The sequence below is a fragment of the Herpailurus yagouaroundi genome, unplaced genomic scaffold (assembly GCF_014898765.1).
Source record: "Herpailurus yagouaroundi ecotype Mexico unplaced genomic scaffold, PumYag 29, whole genome shotgun sequence".
In the NCBI taxonomy this organism is placed as follows: Eukaryota; Metazoa; Chordata; class Mammalia; order Carnivora; family Felidae; genus Herpailurus; species Herpailurus yagouaroundi.
This window is the reverse complement of record NW_024412377.1, coordinates 28,591,954-28,615,200: the sequence shown is the minus strand read 5'-3', so window position 1 is coordinate 28,615,200 and position 23,247 is coordinate 28,591,954. Positions and strand designations below refer to the sequence as shown.

The following is a 23,247-nucleotide window of genomic DNA, read 5'->3' as shown; positions in this document are numbered from 1 at the left end:
GTGCTCAATAAACATTTGTTTAATGAGTGACTAAAAAACGAAGAAGCGCACAGTACAATTTTGAGTGACCCACCACCTAGCCAGCCAACCAGCCATCAACAAAACTCAAAATCAGATACCATGTTATTTTGATGCCACCCAGGAAAGAACAAAACCTTGGGGGGGGGGGGTGGTAAAACTGGTTGGTCTCCAGCCCTCACTTAAGCCCTGGCCATCCCTCAGCAGAAAGGGTTAGTAAATAGTAGTCACTGCTTACGAGTATAGATTCCCTCTACACACGATCCCCTTCATTTCACCACTAACCGGAGCTCTGCCTGAGCCAGAAGGCATCTTACAAATCCCCAAATCTAACCCATCATTTTAGGGGAGAGCGATTTCATCTAGAGAAGTCAAGGGCACATCCAAGACCAAGAGCTGGGTCCTCCAAGACCTCGGTCAGCCCCTACTGCCCCATGGGGAGGTCGGTGGGGGTGTAACAGCCAACAATTATTGTGCTCTCACTAGCGTTAACATGCTATGTGAGATTAAACCATTTATTCTTAACTGCAACTCTAAGAGACAGGCTTCACTACCACTCCCTCCATTTTACTCATGAGGAAACTGAGGAACAGGAAAGTTTAGCAACTTGCTCACGACCACAAAGTAAATGGCAGAGCAGGAAGTTGAACCCGGGCAGACTGGCACCAGTCTGGGAGCTAAAATAACATTTATATTATCTTCTAAATAGTGAAGCAGTGTGTGCCACTGTTAAAGATATTTAAAAAAATCTGATTCCCACTATATAATTAAGAAAACACATACTTCAACTTAAACTCTAGGTCTTTGTCCTTGCCCTGAATGTGTCTAGCAAGCACGATTTTATTACCCATTATTCTTGCCAAACCTTGGTAAACAGGCTCTCTATTCTTTTCTGGAGGAACAAGAGAAGTGTTTTAAGCCAAACTTGGGACAAATTAACAGCAGCTTGCCTATAGCAGAGTCCCTCAACCTTGCAGCTAGAACCTCGTTCATTCAGAAAGACTCTCAATAAAGAAACAGCAAATTCAGATATGAGGCACTGCCTTTTCTTGTCTTAGGGATGAGCAGAGAACTAGTGGTGAGATTCAATGTGAAGAGGCTGCTCACTGGTGGGAGTTTAAAATCCTTGGGAGGCAATTTGGCAAGAACTACCCAGAACTGAAGAACAGAGCCTAATCCTTGACTCAGCAATTCCACTTTTAAGACCCCACCCTTAGAAATGCACTCAAAGGTCTGTTTATGTTCATGACAAGGTTGTTTATAAAAGGAAAAAACTGGAAAGACTCTAAAAGTCCATTACAAGGAGATCAAGTGAAGGAATTATTATTCAATCAATATAAATCATTCTTTATCTATTTGATGGAATATCACACAGCCGCTGACAATGATGTAGGAGAGCTACTAAAAATGGGATTATCTGGAGGGAATAAAAGGGTTTTCTAAAGTATTTCATGCACTATGTCCCAATTTAAAAAACACTTTTATGCAGGAAAAAAAGCAGCTCTTGCTGTTAGTGAGATTGCTGATGATTTGTTTTTCTTGCTGTTTTTCCATATTTTCTGTATTTTTGAGAAGGTATAATACTGTAATCAGATTTAAAACAGTATTTAAAGGAGAAAAATGTAAAACACAAGTATCGTGTGTATAGGAGAGTCATAAGAAAAATACTCTGCTGCTTTTACAGATGCCTAAAAAAAATAATCCCCTTGGGAATGCAAGCTGGTGCAGCCACTCCGGAAAACAGTATGGAGGTTCCTCAAAAAACTAAAAATAGAACTACCCTACGACCCAGCAATTGCACTACTAGGCATTTACCCACGGGATACAGGTGTGCTGTTTCAAAGGGACACATGCACCCCCATGTTTATAGCAGCACTAGCAACAATAGCCAAAGTATGGAAAGAGCCCAAATGTCCATCGATGGATGAATGGATAAAGAAGATGTGGTATATAAATACAATGGAGGATTACTCGGCAATCAAAACAGAATGAAATCTTGCCATTTGCAACTACGTGGATGGAACTGGAGGAGTATTATGCTAAGTGAAATTAGTCAGAGAAAGACAAAAGTCATATGACTTCACTCATATGAGGACTTTAAGAGACAAAACAGATGAACATAAGGGAAGGGAAACAAAAATAATGTAAAAACGGGGGGGGGACAAGACAGAAGACACTCATAAATATGGAGAACAAACTGAGGGTTACAGGAGGGCTTGTGGGAGGGGGGATGGGCTAAATGGGTAAGGGGCACTAAGGACTCTACTCCCGAAATCATTGTTGCACTATATGCTAACTAATTTGGATGTAAATTTAAAAAAATAAAAAAATTAAAAAAAAAAAAAGAAAAGAAAATAATCCCTTGTCTGAAGATGCAGGCATCTGGACTTGGGCACAGGCAAAGGACTCAACTCCCTGGCCGCTCCCAAGAATCTAGCTCCTCTTCTGATTGCTTGATACATCTTACTTTGCCAAAGACACATTTGTTCTGGAGAAGCATGTCTCAAATACTAATATTCTAAGAAGATACATTCTCCAAATGTCTGATTCAAATCTTTTAAAGTATAATAAACTCTATAATAAATAAAACAGTTATGAGCTAACGTCAAGTCATAAAGACACGGCTGAGGTGCGCTGGCAGCTTCACAAGGCTTTGCGTGGCCCGCAGCCTGAGAGCTCGAGGGGAAGCCATTAAAAAAAAACTGTGCCATTTGCAAACACTTATCTCTGCAAATCGAGGTTTTGCCAATATTAGAAGATTAAAGCACAACTGAATGTCGAGGCTTATAAAGACTGTTGGCTATTCACACATTACCCCTGACTTCAAATGCCCGTATTAAACTAAACAACATCATGATCCTCTTAGACTGAATTAAGAAGAGTTGTAATATGATCTTATAAACAGGGCTGAGAACAGGGTTTTTCAAACCTTGGCACTTCTGACATTTGGGTCAGATTACCTTTTTGTGTTCTTCTGCTGTCCCGTGCATTGCTTTCTTGCATTCCGGGCTTCTGCCCACTGGATGCCAGTAGCATCCCTGCAGCTGTGACAATCACAAATGTCTCCAGACGTCCCCGAATGTCCCCTTGGCAGGAAAACTCTCCCTGGTTGAGCACCACTGCTTACTGATCAAACACCGCATTCATCTATTCTATGTTGGGGGTCTTACCTAATAATTCAGCTGACTAAAAGAAGTTCTGCTTAAACTGGTTGAAAGTACAAGGGCTTTCACTTCCAGATTCTGGATTCGAATCCTGATGCTACCCCACCGGCTGTCCATCACCTAACCCTTCCAATCGGCTGCTACCTCCTCTGGACAATGGGAACAAGACTATGCGTACTGGACTGAGACAATGGAGGCAGGACAAGCACTTAGAAGCTCTGCAGTAAATGAAACCTTCTGCCGGTGTGGTCGCTGTTAAGGGTCCAGTGTCCAGTGGGTCTTACCTGATCTCTGGAGATTCTTTCGGTAGCCACTGAGGTTCAGCTGGGTGACGGTCTCTGACACATGCGCGACAGCCACTTGCACGTGCTTCTCAGTGAAGTCGTAACACCAGGAGAGGTTCAGCTCATCCAATCTGCACACCAGAGGGGAAATAAGGAAAGCGTGAAAGCACAACACAGGAATGAGTTCTGTAAGTAGCACTGTCTCCAGCTGCAAAGAGAACGCAAAGCCATGGATGGAGTCCTTGCCATTTCACGCACAGAACCTCTGCTTCGCTAAGCAGCTACCTCCCTCTGCTCACCTGAAACTGCCTTCTCCCCTCCTGACACACTCCCCTGCCCTGGTTTGCCTCAGAAAGTTGCCTTAGTGAGTGATGCCCCCTTCTGGAAATGGAGGGAACACTCTCCTCTAGATGGCTCAAACCTCATTACAGGACTAGATGGAGAAACTCTAGGCTATTTTCTTTTTCAACCAACCAGGTTGTTAGCAAACAACCAGAGACTGAACAATCACTCGAGACACTTTAAAAAAATATGTATCGGTGGATTATACCAGGGATTCCCAATAAAGAAATGTTGACATTGCAAAAAGCCACTTCATCTTACCTGGCCTCTGCTAACTGAGCAAATGAAGGACTCAAAGACAATATCCAACCATTAAACCACAAACCCCATTCCTGACACTGCTGAATAAATGTAGGGTTACACATTTTACTTCACTGATAACATTTTTATCCAAAGGTAATCTACTTTCAACAGATTAAAGAGATATACGGGGGTGCCTGGGTGGTCGGTTCATTAGTTAAGTATCCGACTTCTGCTCAGGTCCTGATCTCACAGTTGGTGAGTTCGAGCCCCATGTCAGGTTCTGTGCTGACAGCTCAAAGCCTAGAGCCTGCTTCAGATTCTGTGTCTCCCTCTCTCTTTGCCCCTCCCCTGCTTGTGCTCTCTCTCTCTCAAAATAATAAACATTAAAAAAATTAAAGAGACCCACATACAATGCTACAGTAGAAAGATTAAGAATTATTAAAAAGGACACACAAATGCACACACACAACACAGTATTGTGTATTCTGTGAGCCATGTCCCCCTCCCATTTAGTAGTATCTGTAACTGTAGCCTTTATTTATATACTAACATTATTATATGACACAAAAGATATTTTTCATGGAGCCACCCAAATTTATGATATTTGCGTTAAGTTAGGTCTATAGATATTATAGGGAAAAGGCCTGACTGAATAGTCAGGTATAAACAGATTAATTTCAACCATACTGTTGATAAACACAGTACTAAATTTCCCTTATTTTAATAGTAAAAAAAGAAGGGGGATCACTACACAAGTATCCCCAGCAAACCCAAGTGATCTGCCTCCTCAGCTTGAACAGAAAGTTCAGAGGGTAAAGGATGGATGCTGTGTTACCATCAGGAGCACGGAGTCAGGAAGAGCTCAAGAAATATATTCGATTCTACTCTCATGGGAGGGATAGTTGTACATTTGCCAAAACAGTTCTACAATCAAATCTCGCATCATTCTTACCTGGAACAGCTGCTCAGCAAAGTCTTCAGGGCAGATTCGGAGAATCCAGAACACCCAGAAAGATTTAGTCGCAATAAATTTGAGTTCTGTGCTAGGTTACTGGAAAAGGAGGAAAATGTCAGAATATCAATACGCACTATTACTCAATTAGTAAGCATTCTGAGGAAAACAGGCTAGAGAAGTTAAGTACTCAAACACACAGGGCTTTGAGCCAGAAGTGAGTTTCAACTCCTGTCTCACTCTGTATGACACCAAGCAGGATGCTTTGCCTCAGTTAATTCATCTGTGAAATGGCAGTATCAGTACCTTCTGGTAGGGTTGTTAAGATTAAATTATATAATGTGATAAAGGGCTCAGTACAGTGCCTGGCACAAAGGAAGCACACAAGAAATACTAATCAATGTAGTTTTATTTATTTTTTATTATTTTTTTAAGTAGGTTGCACGCCCAGCGTGGAGCCCAGTGCGGGGCTTGAACTCATGACAATGAGATCAAAACCTGTGCTAAGATCAAGAGTGGAACGCTTAACTGGCTGAGCCACCCAGGCGCCCCAATGTAGTTTTTAAATTAAAAAAAGAAAAGAGGGGCGCCTGGGTGGCGCAGTCGGTTAAGCGTCCGACTTCAGCCAGGTCACGATCTCGCGGTCCATGAGTTCGAGCCCCGCATCGGGCTCTGGGCTGATGGCTCAGAGCCTGGAGCCTGTTTCCGATTCTGTGTCTCCCTCTCTCTCTGCCCCTCCCCCGTTCATGCTGTCTCTCTCTGTCCCAAAAATAAATAAACGTTGAAAAAAAAAAAGAATGATGGAATAAACATTATTTCTTTTTCATCCATAATTAGCATTAACTTGTAGGCACACTTTTACTTGTCAAGTCTCCAGGTTCTTTCAATTAAACTTCTCTCAAATTTGCCCTCTCTTCTGCATTCTCAAATGCCTTGTGTTAGTGGATTCAGTGATTAAGAGCTAGAGTTCTGGAATCACACTCTATAACCAAGTTCAAATCTTGGTTCTGCCACTTAACTACCTGTGAGACCTTGGACAAGTTATTCAACCTCTCTGTGCCTGTTTTAATATCTGAACAACGAGAGCTTACATCATAGGTTGCTGTGAGAATTTATGAGATGACCTTTGAAAGTGCCCAATAAATGTTGGTAGTTAATTTTATGTATTTTTTACATCAGGTTTCATCATTTCTTACCTGAGTGGACACAAAACCGTCTTAAGTAGTCTAGTTTTTTCCTTGTCTGATTAACCTGCCAAGGTGCCTAACAAGTTATTTTCCTAAATTTGAACTCTGACATGTTCCTTCCATTCTCAGATCCAGTCTCTTTATGACACTTCCCTCTTCAGTGCCTATCATGGAGTCCAGACTTCTTATAGCATGGCAGGGGCCCATTATGATCAGGTCCTCACCTCCTGTCACCTCCTCACTGTGCCCTACGCTCCAGCAGTTCCCAACTACTTCAGAGTTTAGAACTGCACAGGCGGCTTTACCTAGACTGCTTCTTTACCTTGTCACATGGGGATCTCCAACCTGAATATCTGCAATACTCAGCTCAAGAGTCACTTCCTCTGAGAAGGCTGCCCTCCCTAAATTTAACTAGGTCTCTCTGTGGGATGCATGCATCTAACAAACACACTGCACTGTAATTATCTGTCTCTCCCATGAATGGGGCAGGGAGTGGGCCTCTATTCATCCTTGCTTGTCTAGAACCTAGCATAAGTCCTGGCATATAGTTAGCATGCCAACTTGCATTGCCTGGATGAGTCCCGCACAGTACTGCAGAAGCACAGATACTTTCTGAGTCCATCTGGAGATGGACAGAAGGGCACCCCACATATATTCCGGAAACAAAAGTAACATACAGAAAACAACTGCCTGTGGGACATGTTTCTGACGGCCACTCACTTGACAACGGGATCTGACAGCTGGAGGCCTTCCAGGCTTAGATTCTGCAGCTTGGAGCACCGGGACAGAATGCCGTGGAGGGTAGACACATCGATTACAGAGTTGGACAGATCCATGTGTTGCACACGGAAAGAGCTGAACACAGACAGGAGAAAAGAGAGGCTACGTAAGTTGGCCCACACAAGTACCTCCAGATCAAATCCAACCTCATCCCCTCCCCAAATGAGCAGCCAATCACAAACAGGATCCTTACTACACATTTCAAGTACAGTTTTGGTCTTAAAATAATTCCTACTAGTAACTCCTTTCCCTCACTCATTTTAAAATTCAGGAGGATTTCTGCCAGGTCAAAACGGTGCTGCCCATTTTGCTTAGGAAATTAGTCAGTGGGCATCATGAGAACGAGCTGGAGGTGGCTGACAAGAAGATTCTGCGTATGATGCCTCGAGGCAAAGGTGAGTGAGTGAATTACTGAAACAGAAAAGACAGCAGAAGAGCAAGCTGTAAAGGGCTAATATTGAGAGGCCTGGAGGAAACACAGGTGTGGAAGTTTCTAGGTAATTGGACCTAGTTGTTTGAAAGAGAGGGATGAACTAGAGAAGAGGATTGGAAGGTTCTGGCACAACTGTGGGTGTATGACAGCGTGTCCAGACAGTGTGTGGATCGAGGAAGGCAGCCAGGGACAGACCCCAGAGTAGCAGAGAAAGAGGCACATGTGAAGAAGACCCAGAAGGAATAGCCATGGGAGAAGGATAAACACCAGTGGAAGAGGGGTGCAGTCATATGACCATGGAGGGAAGGGGAAAGAACTAGAGTTGGGATCCCTGTTTTGTCCTTAACTCTGCCATTTTTAGCTTATCTTTCTGTTCGGTGTCTAGTCATTCCACTCAAGTTTGGGATGGCATTAAACCATACTGCAAAACTACGAGGAAAAGAGAAGTAGTTTTTCAAAAACATTCCACAAGGCAAACAAAAAGAGGGCATTTCTTTCAGGTTGCAAATCTGTCCACCATTGGATCAGAAACCCAGAGCTACAAAATCCGGGAAGACTCCTCACACACTGTCTTTATCAGAACTGGCCAGTGCGGCAAGAGCTAGGCTGGTTGAGTACTGTGCATGGCCCCTGCCTCAAGCGACTCACGAGGAGCATCTGCTGAGGACCCCCCTCCCCCCTGAGAAGCAAAATGTGCATCTCTGACCCTCAGGAAGAGCCCAAAAGTAACCCTGACTTAAAGTGGGAATGGGATCACGGTAAGCAGTGCCATGTTTCAGCATAAAGGCCATACAGCAAAGCATGCACTTAACATTCCACTGCATAGCTGACTTGTCACAGGCCAGAAGGCTGGACATAGAAAAAAAGTAAGTTTTCATCTGCTTCTACCTCAAGATTTAGAAATAGTCTTTTCTAGTTTTTTGTGTTTTTTTTACCTGAAATGTTCAACTAATGGTTGATCCACAAATGATCGTGGGCAGCGGAAGGCAACCACCCCTCGAGACAGCAGCCGGCCGATCACATCCGGGTGCAGGTTTTTACCTGTGAGGTCCAAGGTCTGCCACAGGGACTCATCAAACCTGGAAAAGAGGAGGTCCTTAGTTAAGTCAGGGGCACTGGATACCAGAGGCTCTTACCACTGTTACAGAACAAGAGGGAGATGGCCATAAATCACCTTGAAGCAAATTCTGAAGGAAGCTGTGTTTCTGAGTTGACAATACAATTAGCTATGACACTTTTGAGATACTATTGACCATTTCTTGCTCATCTCACAGATTAGCTTCCATCTTCATCTATATATGTATTTCAGTATACATTATTGAATAGGTAGGTAGGTTCAAAGTTACCTAAATGATCCCACCTGCTGTTTTTGATAAGCATAAATAAGTTACCACAATCACCCTAAGTAACACGTAAATATAACTAAAGGAGGGAGGTCAGCCCTATAGCTGACCTTTGCACATGGGTTTGAACTATGCAGGTTCATTAACATGCTGATTATTTATTTATTTATTTATTTTTTAAAACGTTTATTTACTTTTGAGACAGAGAGAGACAGAGCATGAACGGGGGAGGGTCAGAGAGAGGGAGATACAGAATCTGAAACAGGGTCCAGGCTCTGAGCTGTCAGCACAGAGCCCGACACGGGGCTTGAACTCACGGACCGCGAGATCATGACCCGAGCCAAAGTCGGCTGCTCAACCGACTGAGCCACCCAGGCGCCCCACATGCAGATTTTTTATAGCACAGTACTATAAATGTATTTTTTTCTTATGATTTTCTTAACATTTTCTCTCTGGCTTACCTTATTGTAAGAATAAGAGTATACAACACATATAACATATAAAACCTGTGTTAACTGTTTATGTTATGGGTAAAGCTTCTGGTCAATAGTAGTCTATTCATAGTTAAGTTTTGGGGGAGTCAAAAGTTATATGTGGATTTTTGACTGGGCTGGGTGGGGTCAGTGCTCCAAACCCCCATATTGTTGAAGGGCCAACTGTACTTTATTAAGAAATAGTACTATCAAATATTTACTAGGAAAAAGGAACCCTAAAAAGGAGTTGGGCTGTTTTACAATACCCTTTAAGCTTAAAAACAAAAACAAAAAACGTATATACATGCATGGAAATAGATGTATTTGTATGAACTAATGTGAAAGGAAAAAGGAAAAATATTACTTAGATTTTGGATAGTGTTTCTAAAGCAAAACTGAGGTACTAAAATGTACTGAACAGTAAACCAGGGGGCTGTAATAGCCACAGTTTAATTCAACTTAACAAAAAAAAGAAAACATGAGATCAAGCACATGAGGGAACATTTTCAATGCCTACTAGAATTTTATTCTTTAATATTGCTTGAAATAAGCAGACCACCGGCAGGGCTTTGAAATATCGCTGCATAAAGAAACTGTCAACGTGTTATTTGACTTCTATTAACAAGAAGGCACGACTACAGTACCTGGCACATAACAAGTGCTTAATAAATGCTGGTTATTGCTTTTATGACAACTGATACGAAGATTAACAGACTCTGCATGAAGAGGAGAGCTGGCTGAAAGAAAATCGATATGGGGTCACTTAGGGAGGGATCAGGGAAACTCCGCCACCACTGGTCCAGCATTCCAGGGGTGCACACCTCCCCGTGGCTCTTCTAAGCAAACAGCCCACTCTGTAAATACCCGGGGCGTCTTACTGCCCACACACCCCTGAACGGACGGGAAGGGGCCCTTGCTGGCTCACAATAAGAACTCCAGAGATGTGCAGGGAGAAGAGAGATAGATGGCCTTTAAGCGCAAAGGATGGCTAGGAGCTGGCTGGGGAGGACAGGCGGTGAAGAACGGACAAAAGTTCTAACTGCAAACAAAGCCTTCCCCCACTTCTGGCCTGTTACTGCCTTCCAACTCACCAAGACGTTCCCTGTGCAGCTCACCGTTCACACTTGAAAAGTGGCAATCCCGAACCAACAGAGACACCCGTAACTATTGGTTTCCATGTGCGACACAGCGACACGCTTCCACCAGCCAGGCACTGCACCGCCATCTTTATGCTTCATCCTCATAACTATCTGGAAAGTACTACGATCTCTATTTTATATATGGGGGACCGAGGCTCAGAAGTGTCAAGAACGTCACTAAGGTCCCAGAGTGCTAGGTGGCAGAGACTAGGTTTGCATTTGGATCTAATACCAGGACCTGTGTTCTCCCCTCTGCGCTCACTGCCTGGCCCACGGGTGTGAGAAACCGTTGGCATCCCCCTTCACTCCTAGGACATCACCTGGTCGAGAGTCGGCATCCAACCAGCAATAATATAGGAAAAAGTTCTCCGAGGTGGGTATGTTTACACCTCCAGGAGACTCTTCCCTTCCGCTGTGAAATGAAGTCACTAATATTAAATATATGAAGATACCTAGTTTGCTTTGTGGTACTGTATTTTTCTTGTTTTTTTAGTTTCACTAGATCCAAATGAATAAATAAATAACCCTTCTCTTCTCCTTCCACACATAAACCAAAAGGGGTAAAAAATACTTACGCTAGGTGATACCACCTCTTACAAACACTGGAGACCTTCAAGAGTTCAGGGAGGCACAGACAGGAAAAGATTCCTAAGAGCAGCTCGTCCGGAAGGGAGTCCCATGAAACACCTTTGAGGGGGAAAAACAATGTGTCTTCTAATCACCACTCATTCACCCAATCAAGTCTACTGAGTCTTTTCATGCACTTAAAGGATATACAACATTTAACTTACAGGGGGAATTTAACACTAATCGAATTACTCATCCCACAATTGTTCTTCTGTTCACCCACTGTCTCCGTACCCTGCGGTGAGGCACCACACCTTCTCAGCAAAGGAGAAAAGAGAAAACCAAGAATACTTTTCATATCATTTTTCCCTTCAGCATCTGCTGGCCAACCTTAGTAAGGGCTATATTAAAGGCGGTACAGAGCAAGTCCCCCCCTCCATGGCATACAATAATGTCTAAGACATTGATGCCCTCCATGGCTAAGAAATGCCTGGTTTCTCTCAGAAGTGGATTCGGTGGTGGATTCAGCCATCAAGTATTGACCTTATCTACAGGGCAAATGAAGTTTTTTCCTCTTTCTTTCAGATCAGATTTACAGAAAGCACTCAGAAGTCCATTTGCCTACAAGTGCACTATCAGAAGGGTGCTTTCATCTATCTCTCTATTTACTATGGTGCCAGGGAGCATTCTAGGTGTTGGGGAGAGAGCAATAAATCAGATAGACAAAGCATTTTAGCTTCACGGGACTTACATTCTAGTGGGAGGAAACAATCACACATATAAAAATACATTACAAGATCTGGAAAAATTGATTAGTGCTATGCAGAAAAGTTAAGCAGAGTAAAAAGAGAGGACAGGAAGTACAGGGGCCAGTGTTCAGAATCTCAACAAAGCGGTCAAGGAAGGCCTCACTGAGACAGCGATTACTGAGCAAAGGCTTGAACAAAATTAGGGAGCCATGTTTTATAGGTATAGGGAACAGAATGTTTGTTTTGAGGAACAGAAGAATGAGCAGGGAGGTGACAGAAGATGAGAGATGTCGGGGCCAGGTCATGCAGGACTCTACATCATGAGGCCTTCAGCTCTGACTCTGAATGTTGTGAGGAACCACCAGAGTGCTGAGCACAGAAAATTCTGAAAGGATTGCTTGGGCTGTGTTAAAAAACAAACAAACAAACAAAAAACTGGAGGGGCACCTGGGTGGCTCAGTCAGTAGAAGGGTCCTCCTTTGGCTCAGGTCACGATCTCATGGTTTGCGAGTCTGAGCCCTGTGTAAGGTTCTGTGCTTACAGCTCAGAGCCTGGAGCCTGCTTCAGATTCTGTGTCTCCTTCTCTGCCCTCCCCTGCACACACTCTCTCTCAAACAGAAACATTAAAAACAAAACAAAACTGGAGGGGGGAAAAAGGTGGATATTTTAAGATGAGTTTTGTCTTATAAAAGCAGTGTCTCAATAGAACTCTTACATAGGAACATACAGAACATAACCCACAAGATCAGGATAATAGGACAATGGCCAAGAAGGAAACAGGTATGCATGGAAGAAATACCGAGTGTTTAGATCAGTTCAGTAACTCACCTTCCTAGTCAGTCTCCCTGTACCTCCACTCGCTCTTGTACACCAAGTCTAGCGCTATCCTCTCCCTTCTGTGATGGTTCACAGGACTGATGTCAGCTTGACTGGGTCAGGGGGAGGCTAAATATTTGGTTCAACACTATTATGGGTGTGTCTGTGAGGGGTTCCTGGAGGAGATGAACGCTGGGAGTCTGTTGACTGAGAAACAGATTCCCTTCTCCAACGTGAGTGAATCTCATTCAATCCAAGTCCTGATGAGAATTGGTTTTCTCCCTGCCTTTGAGCTGGGACATGGATCTCCTGACTTCAGATGTGAACTGGAACCATCTGCTCTCCTGGTCCCTGGGCCTTTGCACTGTGGACCTGGGTACTTCCCAGCTTTCGTAATAGTGTGAGCCAAGTCCTTATAATAAATCTCCCTACATCTCTTATTTTTTCCACATCTCTGGAGAACCCTGATTACTAACACACTGTCCCTCCTCCCCGTTATCTAAAAAGGTGGATTTCTTGCACAGGTACACTGAACCAGGCTCTGTGGAGAACATGATGGAGAAAAGCACTGAGGGTGATAAACGTGGCACTTGCTGTCTCTGGGTGGTATTCTTGGGCAATCTTTCCGAGTTTGAACATCTCCATGGTCCCCCCCAAATATGTAGCCTAAGGTCCAAACTGCTTAGCATGAAATTTATGTCACGGACCCACTCATTTTTCTAGGTTCATTACCTAGAAATATGTTCTAGCCATTTGGACTTACTTGTAATTTGTAGAATGAGTCATTCTGCACCACATCTCAGAGGCCCTGTACATGCTGTGCCTGCCCCGATTGCTATTAATTTAAAATCAAGTTGCTATTAGAGCCCCAGTGCTTATGGAAGGCTTCCCATGACATCACCAAAAATGGGTCACTTTTTTTTAACCACAATTTTATTATTTACTTACTCATTTGTTTAGCCCTTGCCCCTGCTGGGCCATGAGTTCTTGGGAACAAAAAAGTATTTTTTAAAAAAATAATCTTTGTATTTCCTGAAACTCACATGGTGTCTGATACATTCGTATGACATATACATGCATATACTTATTTAACACGTCCTATCTGTGGGTGTCTGTTCTACAAATATGGAAAGGGATGGCCAGCTCAGGGTTTGAGACACAAACGGGAAATTTCAATGAAGTATCATAATGGGCTGCAATAGGGATCACAGTGCTGTGCTGTGCAGTGGATGGTGGTAGAGGAGAGATCAGAGAAGCCTTCCTGGAGGAAGTGGGCTCTACTGAAAAATGAGGAAATATGCAGTTGCTCAATGAATGCCTGCCCCTCCCTCCCTGAGGACAAAATGATTCACTGAGGCCCTGAAACCAGGAGTAAAGGGATGAGGGCAGACCATCCATGCTGACCCTGGACCACAATGCAGGGAGGCAGCTGGAGATCACCCTGAGGCTTCTCAGTGTGGCAACAACCCCCCTTCACCACAAGGCTCCTCCAAGCTCAGCATGGACAGAGAACAGGGGTTCTCAAATACGGCTCCTGCTCTGCTTCCCAAATTCGAAAAAGTTGATACATTAGCTTTTCTTAAGTTCTCCTTCCATTAACTCTTCTGAACTCCCTGACCTCTGGTGCCTCTTGAATACGTAGATCAGATTCTAGCATTGGATTTGGCAAAAAAGTCACACGCTTCGTTATTTCAAATCCAGGATGTTGAGACCACACTAGGACTTGCACTACGATCTGTCCACTCCTCGTGACACCAGGTGCCTGGCCTCCCCGAGGGTGAGAACCACTGGAAGGGAAGCACGCTGATGGGAATGCATCTCTGTGGCCCAAGTCTGTGAATACTGGGCAGGTTACCTAATCCCTCGGGCTCGGTTTCTGCATCTGCAGGAACAGGAATAAAATGATTTATTTTGCAAAGTAGTTCCCTGTGGAGATTAAATAATATAAGGGAAGACATCAAGCAGCAGAGTCAAACTTTCCTTTCTCCTTCTTGCCTCTCTCTCCTCTCTCCATTAAAGCTGCACATTTGCCTTTTGTGATGACTGTTCGCTGCTGCTTGGAATTTCACTTATTTGAAAACACACTGGGTTTTAATAGGGTTTGGATGAGGGCTGCAGCATGTGATTGACCAAGAGGCCCAAACAGCCCTCTACCTAAGTTTGGGACCCCCAGAAGCAGATCCTGAGGACCTGAAGTCAAGTAGTTTATTTTGCTAAGTAATCCCAGGAAGCATTGGAAAGTGAAGAGATATGGAAAGGAAAGAAGCTAATTCGGGGAAATGTTAATAAGCAGGTTATTGCCATTGCCAAGTGGAGTTCAAGTCTGCCGGGGACTCCAGGAGACCCTATAGCACCCTGCCCCAGAGCTGTCTGTCTCAGCCAAGAGCATGGGTGCCGGGGTATTAATCCACCAACAACTCTCAGTCACTGGGTGTGGGCTTCTGGGAGCGGGGCAGAAATGTTAATTCCCACATGCCTGCCCAGAGAAAGGCATCAAGCAGTCATATCTGTATGCAGGAGAAAACCTGGCACATAAAGGAGTGCTGAGCTTCAAGGGGCTATGGATGGGGCACCATGCGTCCTCTAAAGACACTGGAAAAGGAAATTAGGGAGGCTTGTTGTGAAGTGCAGGGCAGGAGAAATAAATTAATGAATTTGGTGCCTATTTTATTGGGAACATACAAGAAATCAGAAACAATTAGAACAACATGAGCTAGGTAATTAAAATGCGAGGAGGAGGGCCACCTGGGTGGCTCAGTTGGTTGAGCATCCAACTTTTGATTTCGTCTCAGTCATGATCCCAGGGTTGTGGGATCTAGCCCCGCATTGGGCTCCATGAAGCCTGCTTGGGATTCTCTCTTTCTCTCTCTCTCTCCCCTCCCTCCCTCTGCTCCTCTCCCCCACTCATGATCTCTCTCTCTCAAATAAAAAAAATTTTTTAAATGCGAGGAGGAAAACTAGTCACTATTGGCAGCAAGGAACACAGAGGTTTGCAGAGGACAGCAAAGCTAAGCAGTGAAGCACACTAGTAAGGTTAACACTAGAATTTGGATGTCTTCGTCTGTCCAACTCCTACTCATCCTGCAGATCTCGGCTTAAACTTGTTACCCCCTCAGAGGAGCATTCCCAAATCACCACCACAGCCCCCAGACCCAGATTTGCACACCCAGCACACGGCACAATACTAAGCCCGTAACTGGCATCCAATAAAGCTTTGCTAGATGCATCATACCTTTTACTCTCCCTTTATGCAAACTGAATATGCCAATTCTGCGTTTGCATTTGCATTGACTAGTTACCCTTTGCTAATCAAGAAACTAGCACACACCCAATGCCTAGGAGAGAGCCTGGCAATGAATATTAGAAAGATTCAAATGCTGTTTCACGAAGGAATGACTGACAGCCCAAAGAAGAATGCTGGCTTTATTCTACACACAGGCAAGACTGCTGGCTTCTTAGGACCAGTGAGTTTCCTTATTTGTAAAATGATAAGGTTGGCCTATGGCTCCACTTCAGCAAACATTCCTGGGTGCCTAATTAATGTACTAGTGCTGGGAGCTGGGTGTAAGCTACAGTCCCTGCACAACAGCCTCACTTGGAGACAAACTAATAAACAAATACATAACATTTAAACACTGCCATTTACTGAAAGCCCTAAAGTCTCGAGCATTTATTCAAGCACACTGACTCTAAATGCAACAACCCTGTGTATTTAGTAGCATGCCATCTTACAGATAAGGGAACTGGCCTCAGCAGGGTTAAATAACCTCACCAAGGGGCTATTGGCTGTTAGGCAGGAGAGCCAGGAGGCAAAGCTGGGGCTGCTCTGAGTATGCCAAAACCCCACACCCTGAGGTGCAGGTGCAGAGCCCCAAGAGGTGGCTATATGAAGGCTGGCCAGGTAGCAGAGGGCACTGCAGGTGTGGGCCCTGTACCTGCAAAGGAATGGCACGGCGCTGCTATGCAGAGGCAAGAAGGCTGAAGACAAAAACCCAGGACGAAAAGGTGATGTACTCGGGTCAGTACATGAGTAGTCTGTGAGATGGGAGGTGGGGGGAGTGCAGAAGAACACACAAGTGCGACAAGGCCACACAACTAGCAAGTGGCAGGGTGGGAATTCAAACCCAGGTCTGACTCCAAATGATGTCCTTTCTACCACAGGATGCTCTAACATCCCACACTCTCCCCTGTTCTAAGTGCTTGATGCTCTACAAGACGGAGGAAGGTAAGAATTCAACCTGACTTACAATGCGAAGAGAACTCAATCAGGGCTAGGGAGGGAGGGCTGGCAGGGAGAGGGAGTAAAACAAAGATGCTAAGAGTTATCAAGTAGGCTGGCTCCCGAAGGGAAGGAACGAAGGCCAAGGAAATGCACGGCCCCAGCTGGCAGCCAAGTCCCCAGGACTCCCTCAGTTGATCATAGGACACAGACCTTAGGGCCCCTCGCTAGAGGTGCTGAAGCCTGAGACTGGCTGCTGTATAAGCAGACGGGGCAGAAGTCTGTCTTCCAGCTCCAGCGGCTGGTATCCAGGCTTGTGATATGCTTAATCTGATTTTACTTGCCATACTTAATTCTCCAAACATCAGCCATCTGTTTCCTGGATTCCTGACTCCTCTGCTGCCTGGTCTGTTTGCCTGAGTGGATGGGAGAGTCCAGAGCAGGACTTTCCTCCACTCACCTCTTCTACACCCCGAAGGCTGCACACCAGCCCTGCACAGAAAAGGAAACAATTATTTAAGCCCACGGCCGCCAGTCTTCAACTACCCAAAGGCTGTTAAACACATTTTGGAGCCCCGAAGGGGTGAAAACTGGCCAGATTCACAAACCTGCTGGTCGTCACCCTCAGCCACCATCATTTCCACTTACCCTTCACGTGCAAACCCAGCTGTCCACGTCTATAACTTCGCCACTGCCCATGCCTCAAACTCCTCTGGGGAGAGCAGCTTATTGAAGAATTTTCTATGTATGATATCTTTGCAGTATAGGTTACTCATCTTTTTTTTTTTTTTTTAATGTCTTCATTTATCTTTGAGACAGAGAGACAGAGCATGAGCAGGAGAGGGGCAGAGAGAGGGGGAGACACAGAATCCGAAGCAGGCTCCAGGCTCTGAGCACAGAGCCTGATGCGGGGCTCAAACTCACAGACCGTGAGATCATGACCTTAGCCGATGTCGGACGCTTAACCGACTGAGCCACCCAGGCACCCCTATAGGTTACTCAACTTCCTTGCAATATTTATTTCTTGGAACATCACCCACACTCAGATTCAAATTAAAATTCCAAATCTTAGTCATAAACTCTCAAAACTGCTCCTCTCCTTCAGCATGGATAAACAAATTATACTTGAAGGACAAGCCAGCACTCACACCTCCCGTTTCTTATATTTAAGGGTGGGGGCTCACTTCACATTTGCTTGTGTTAGCTTGTTTTAAGTATTAACAATCTATGCTTCCTTTCTGAAAAACCACAAACATTCTGCCAAGCAAAACACAGTAAAACAAAAGCAGGGTCCCAAATGATCCCCTCAGCCCCAGAACCCTCTATTTCTGTAAGAAACTTGCTCAACTCTGAAATGTGGGGAGAGTGGAGAAACCATGGAAATTAGGATTTGGAGAATAAGGTAAAGTACAGACACTCTCTAGGAGGTCTGAGAGGAGGTCTTTTGCCTGTTACGTTCACTGCTGTATTAGTAACCTCTAGAATGCTCAGTATTAATTACTGGCTGCATGAATAAATGAAAGGAAGCTGCAGGGCAAAGAGATGCCTCATAGGGCCCCATAAAGGCTCTTGCAGAGCTGAGTTTTGGGAGCCGGGGGCTGAGATTCATTGGTGAGTCATGAAATCAATTCAGTTGAAGCAGCCTTGTTTTGAAAGAATGGAATGGAACACAATAGGAAGTATCTTAGCAAGGGGAATTACAGCTTTGTGAGATTTCTGTTTCAGGCACACACCCAGCATCGCAATGTAAAATATATTTATTACTGGTTTAAAAAAAAAAAATTGCAGGAAAAATGTTTGCCTGTGAGCATTAAAAAGCAGATTCCCGGGCTCAAGGCAGGACTTCTTGGATCCGAATCTCAGGAATTTTGCACTTTGAACAAGTTCCTTTGGGGATATCAGCAGACACTAAACTTTAGAGTCTCCAGTCTGAGAACCACTGCAGGCTCTGGAATGTCAAGCAGTTTAACAGCCCTGGGAAAGCTAATCAACAAATTAGTTCAACGGTGTTTTCACTGTGTTTCACTGTTTTCACTGGGGCGGAGGGTAGGGAGAAAAGGGACCAAGACAGGCATTTAATGACATGAATAAAATGAAGTTGTCCTGTTTGGGCTTGTTACTGACCCCACTACTGGGCCACTTACTTCCAATTCCTTCCATACACTCACCCCGAGGGCAAAACAGACCTGTCCTGATACAGCGTTTGCCACACAGTTTTTATCTTCCAAAATAAAAAGACGAGGAGGATTTAGTTGCCAGATGTGTATGAGTCTGGCTGGGGCCTGCAGGGAGACTGCTGAGGGAGGAACCAGGAAAAACTCCCAGCCCAAGGCCACTGTCACCAGATCGCTACATAAAGCAGGTGTGGCTTATTCTGCCCTAATCCTGGCAGAGCCTTTAGCCACCTGTCTTGACAACTGCACACAAAACTCCCTGGAATGATGATCCAGAGAGAGAGAGAGACAGAGAGAGGGAGAGAGAGAGAGAGAGAGAGAGAGAGACAGAGACAGAGACAGAGACAGAGACAGAGACAGAAAGACAGACACTGGAGGCCCACTGGGAATCCTCTACCCAGCTGTCTCTCATCCTGCATCAGGGAATCCACCTCTCCACACTCCATACCAATTAGCCAGTCTATATTGTGTGCAATTCCACACACGTAGGATGTAGATTATTAGTTTTCCTTCCTGCCTCTCTCTTAGGTAGTAACAAACATAAAAATCAAACATTGTTTTTTCTCTTCTTGCTTCAGGCATATATATTTGAGGTCAGTTTTAACAATGTAGACTTATTGACTGGACCATTTCCAGATCTTTCCCTCTCCTCAGAGCCTCCACTTTCTCTGAGTGGAAGGAGGAAGATTGTCCACATCCGCTGGGAATCACCCTGGAAGCCCTTCTGCACCTGGGAAGCTGTACCTGGTTCAATTTGGCCCAAGGGGTTCCCTTCCTCTGGCCTCCAATTGCACTTACTACCTAGACTACTCATTGGATGCCAGTGTTTTGGTCGCCATCTTCTGCCGTGAGCTTCTCTGAGGGTGTGTTGTCTTTCTTCTCAACTTGACTTGCAATGTCCTACAAGCCAGCAACCATCCCTTAATCTCTCTTGTTTCTACAGTGCCTTGCTTAACAGTGACTTTTTTATTTATACATCTCTATCTCTGTGTATGAATGCGGAAGGACATACAGGAATCACACCGAATGTTTAAAAGCAACTGGCCCTGGACAAGTTAATCAAAATATGCTCATCTTAGCAGAAATGTGGTGTCTGTCACCACATCTGGTTGGTCAAACACCAAATTGCTAGTGCTACACTCCAGACGCTAAAAATAACAGAAGCATTAAATTCTGAAAGAAAAAATTCTGTACTAACAAGGTCAGGCTAACAGGACTAAGGACAAAAGAAAAAGTGAAGTAGCTTCCCAAATGAGTGTCAGAAATTTTGTTGACCAAATTAACTGGATTTACTTATTGTGTATTATGTGCACACAACATGCTAAGAGCTTTGTGGGCACTCTTTCCCTTAATCCTCACAGCAACCTATGAAGTGGGTATTATTATTCTATTTCACAAAGAAATGAAGGCAAAGAGAGCTCAAATAACTTCCCAAGGTTGGTAAATAGCAGAATTAGGATGCAAAGCCAGATCTGTCTGACTTGATCACAATCCTTTATTGCCTTTCTAATTAATTCACCCCTTCCCCTGATGTAGATTTCCAGACGATAACCTGTAGGTTCTCATTCCTAACGAAAGGGCCAAAACCCCAAAACAACAGATTTTTTAAAGCAAAGCAAACAACCAACCCTTTTTCAAAGATAGTCAAATGGGAGGACTAAGGAATATACTTATTTACCCCAGCTCTGTAAGACTTCGTCTTCAATATTTCTTTAATCTGTCTCTTCTTCTCTGCTATCACCCACCCAATTCCTGTTTAGCCTCTGATCACCTACCTCTACAGACTACCTCAATGGCCTAATTCTGTCAACTCTAACGTCAGAATCTATCCAGAACGTGACACTTATTACTACCCCCATACCTCTTAACATATCTCTAAATTTCTACCCTTGACCCCCTACAGTTTAATCCCATCAATGTGTCCTTTTAAAAGGTCACATCACAACTCTGCTCAATACCAGCTCTAGCCTTATCTCCCACTACTCAACCCTTAGCTCATTCCACACATGTCTTCCTTCTTCCTTGAGCAAACATGACATGCTTCTGCCCCAAGGTCTTTGCACTGACTATGCCCTCTGCTTGGAACCCGTTTCTCCAAGATATTTGCGTGGCACATTCCTCACACTTAATGCCTTTACTTAAAAAGCTCATGTCTCAGTGAAGCTTCCCTTCAATACCCTGTTTAAAACTGCAATCCATATTCCCACCCCAGGACTTCCAATCCCTCTCAACTTGTTCTATGTTTGTTTTTGGCCATGGCATTTATTACTTTCTAACATTCTACATACCACATTTATTATGTCTGTTGCATCCTCTCTCTCCAACAGAAGCTTCTTGAGGTCAGGAATGTTTACATTGTTTGTTGCCGAATCCCTAACAATCCCTAACACCTAGAACAACGCCTAGCACATAGTATGTGCTCAGCAAAAATGTGCTGGCTTAATGTTTTAAATACCTTCTAGCAAGAAACAGTATTATTGCACTACCTTTACCCTATGGCCTTCTGTACTCTTGGGGCTCTGATCCACTCTGGGAGGCACACGCTGATCTGTTTGAAAAGCCTGGAGACGGGGAGCTATCAAAGCCAGAAATGATACGGGGAGTTCTACATTTCAGTCAGTCTGCTCTAGCTCTGGGGATGGATCTGCAGAGGATAAGCCTGGAATTATGAGCCATTCCAATATTCAGGCAAGAGATAATGAGAGCTTGAAAAAAGATTCAATGATTGGCTGGATGCTGGAGGATGGCAGAATGGGACTGACTCTCAGGTTTTTGGCTGGGTGACTGAACACATAATGCTGGCAGTAATGTAGACACAGCATACCAGAAGAATCCCACTTGGGAGGGACCTGGGGAGAGAAGTCCCTACACATAGTTAACATTCACTTTAGCCGTTCTTTGGAAATCACTAAAGCAAATATGGCCAAAAAACAAAACAACAATAACAAAAAACCCCAAAACCCTCAACCAAGGCTACAGAGCAGAATATAAACAACAATAACAAAATCCTACAAGATTATTGCTTATGTTCCCATTTATCAGTAGCACCGAGCTGGCCTTTGAACATGCAGATTCACTTCAAAGTTAAGAGGTATGTAGGTATGTCTTCTCCTGGGTTAAAATTTCACATGGGTTAAAAGTCAACTGTGCATCTAAAAATATGTATCTACCAAGATTCCTGCAGATTTGTGAAAATGACTTGTCCCACTTCTTTGGAAAATGACTTCAGAAGTAGGCAATTTTGAAAATGTGCCATCCTGAAGATCACTAAACAAAGATTACCAATAAAGTAGTTCAATCCACCTCTTATGTGACCGCCAGTTTACCTTACCTGGAAAGCTGTCTCTATTTAGCTTAGGTCTGCGGACTATCACAAAATCCTTGTCATTCCCCTTGCTCTTCAGCCGTTTTCGTGGGGGGCTCTGAGCGTGGCCCAGGTTTGAGAGCAGTTCCTGGGGGATATTCTCACTGTCCACCTCCTCTTTCTCCAGGGCGGAGACCCCCATGCCTGACAGCAGTTCAGAAGTCTTGCTAGAATCCCATCCCCATGTGAAGCTGGTAGTAACGTTGCTACCCTGGTCAGGAATCTCCTGGAGGTGTTTCCTGCAGAAATGCACAAAAGCCCCCCACCCCCGGCCCGTTCCTTTCAAAAACACACCCGAGTAATTAAAAGATAGGCCTAAATGAAACTGCAAGTTATGCAATGCAGAAAACTTTCACAGTGGCTCACAAAATTGCATATCTTAAGCGCCGGCGGCGAGTTTCCAAGTAGGAAAGAGAAAATAACCAAGCAAATCAAAAAGGCTTTTTGATTTACGATCACGCAGAAGGCCTTGAGAATGTCTTAAAGTGGAGGGAATAGACAAGAGGGGGAGCAATCATACAGCGACTGAAAATAGCAGGAAAGCTCAGTAAGGGAAGTCAAATAAAACCGCACACTGATCACCGCACTAAAGCATCCAGCCATCCACGCTTTCCCAAAGGGGCTAAGCAACTATTCACTCTACAGCATTAGTAACAATATTAGCAAGTAGCATTTTTCGCGGCCTAAAACAATTAAGACGGTTCATGCAAGCTCTGCCCCCTTTTGCAATCCGTTTACCTGTGCATGGCGTCCACAAGTTCTGGAGTTTTAAATGGGTGCATTAATTGCAGAACTGCCAGCCACCGGGATTCCCGCTTTGGCACGCGGCGGCTCGCGGCGTGCAGCTCCGACCCCCAGCAGCAAGACCCGCGAACTCTAGCAACGTTCCATCCTCACCGCGCGCGCAAGGCTCTTCTACTCGCTCTCCTCCGCCGCGGCCGTCTGCAGCCCCGCTGCCTGCTGGGAACTGTAGTTTCAGCCCTGACTTGTAGTCCAGCAG

At 44.4% G+C, this 23,247-nt stretch overlaps 1 protein-coding gene across 3 annotated transcripts in view; it reads right to left on the bottom strand.

Annotated features, from left to right (window-relative positions):
* Positions 1 to 23,191, bottom strand: part of SKP2 (S-phase kinase associated protein 2) — a 33,015-nt gene extending 9,824 nt beyond the window's left edge. For 2 of the 3 annotated variants that reach the window (XR_005796883.1, XM_040495402.1), the window contains exons 1-7: positions 22,986 to 23,188; positions 22,215 to 22,486; positions 10,934 to 11,045; positions 8,339 to 8,482; positions 6,911 to 7,045; positions 5,004 to 5,102; positions 3,467 to 3,597 (exon numbers count right to left, since the gene is read on the bottom strand). Coding sequence is in view for 2 of the 3 variants with exons in the window: in XM_040495402.1 (XP_040351336.1) it covers positions 3,467 to 3,597; positions 5,004 to 5,102; positions 6,911 to 7,045; positions 8,339 to 8,482; positions 10,934 to 11,045; positions 22,215 to 22,486; positions 22,986 to 23,029 (937 nt within the window). In the remaining variant the exon portion in view is untranslated. Of the gene's footprint in view, positions 1 to 3,466; positions 3,598 to 5,003; positions 5,103 to 6,910; positions 7,046 to 8,338; positions 8,483 to 10,933; positions 11,046 to 22,214; positions 22,487 to 22,985 lie in introns of all 3 variants that reach the window. The other variant, XM_040495415.1, reaches the window with a different exon arrangement.
* Positions 23,192 to 23,247: the final 56 nt, after the last annotated feature.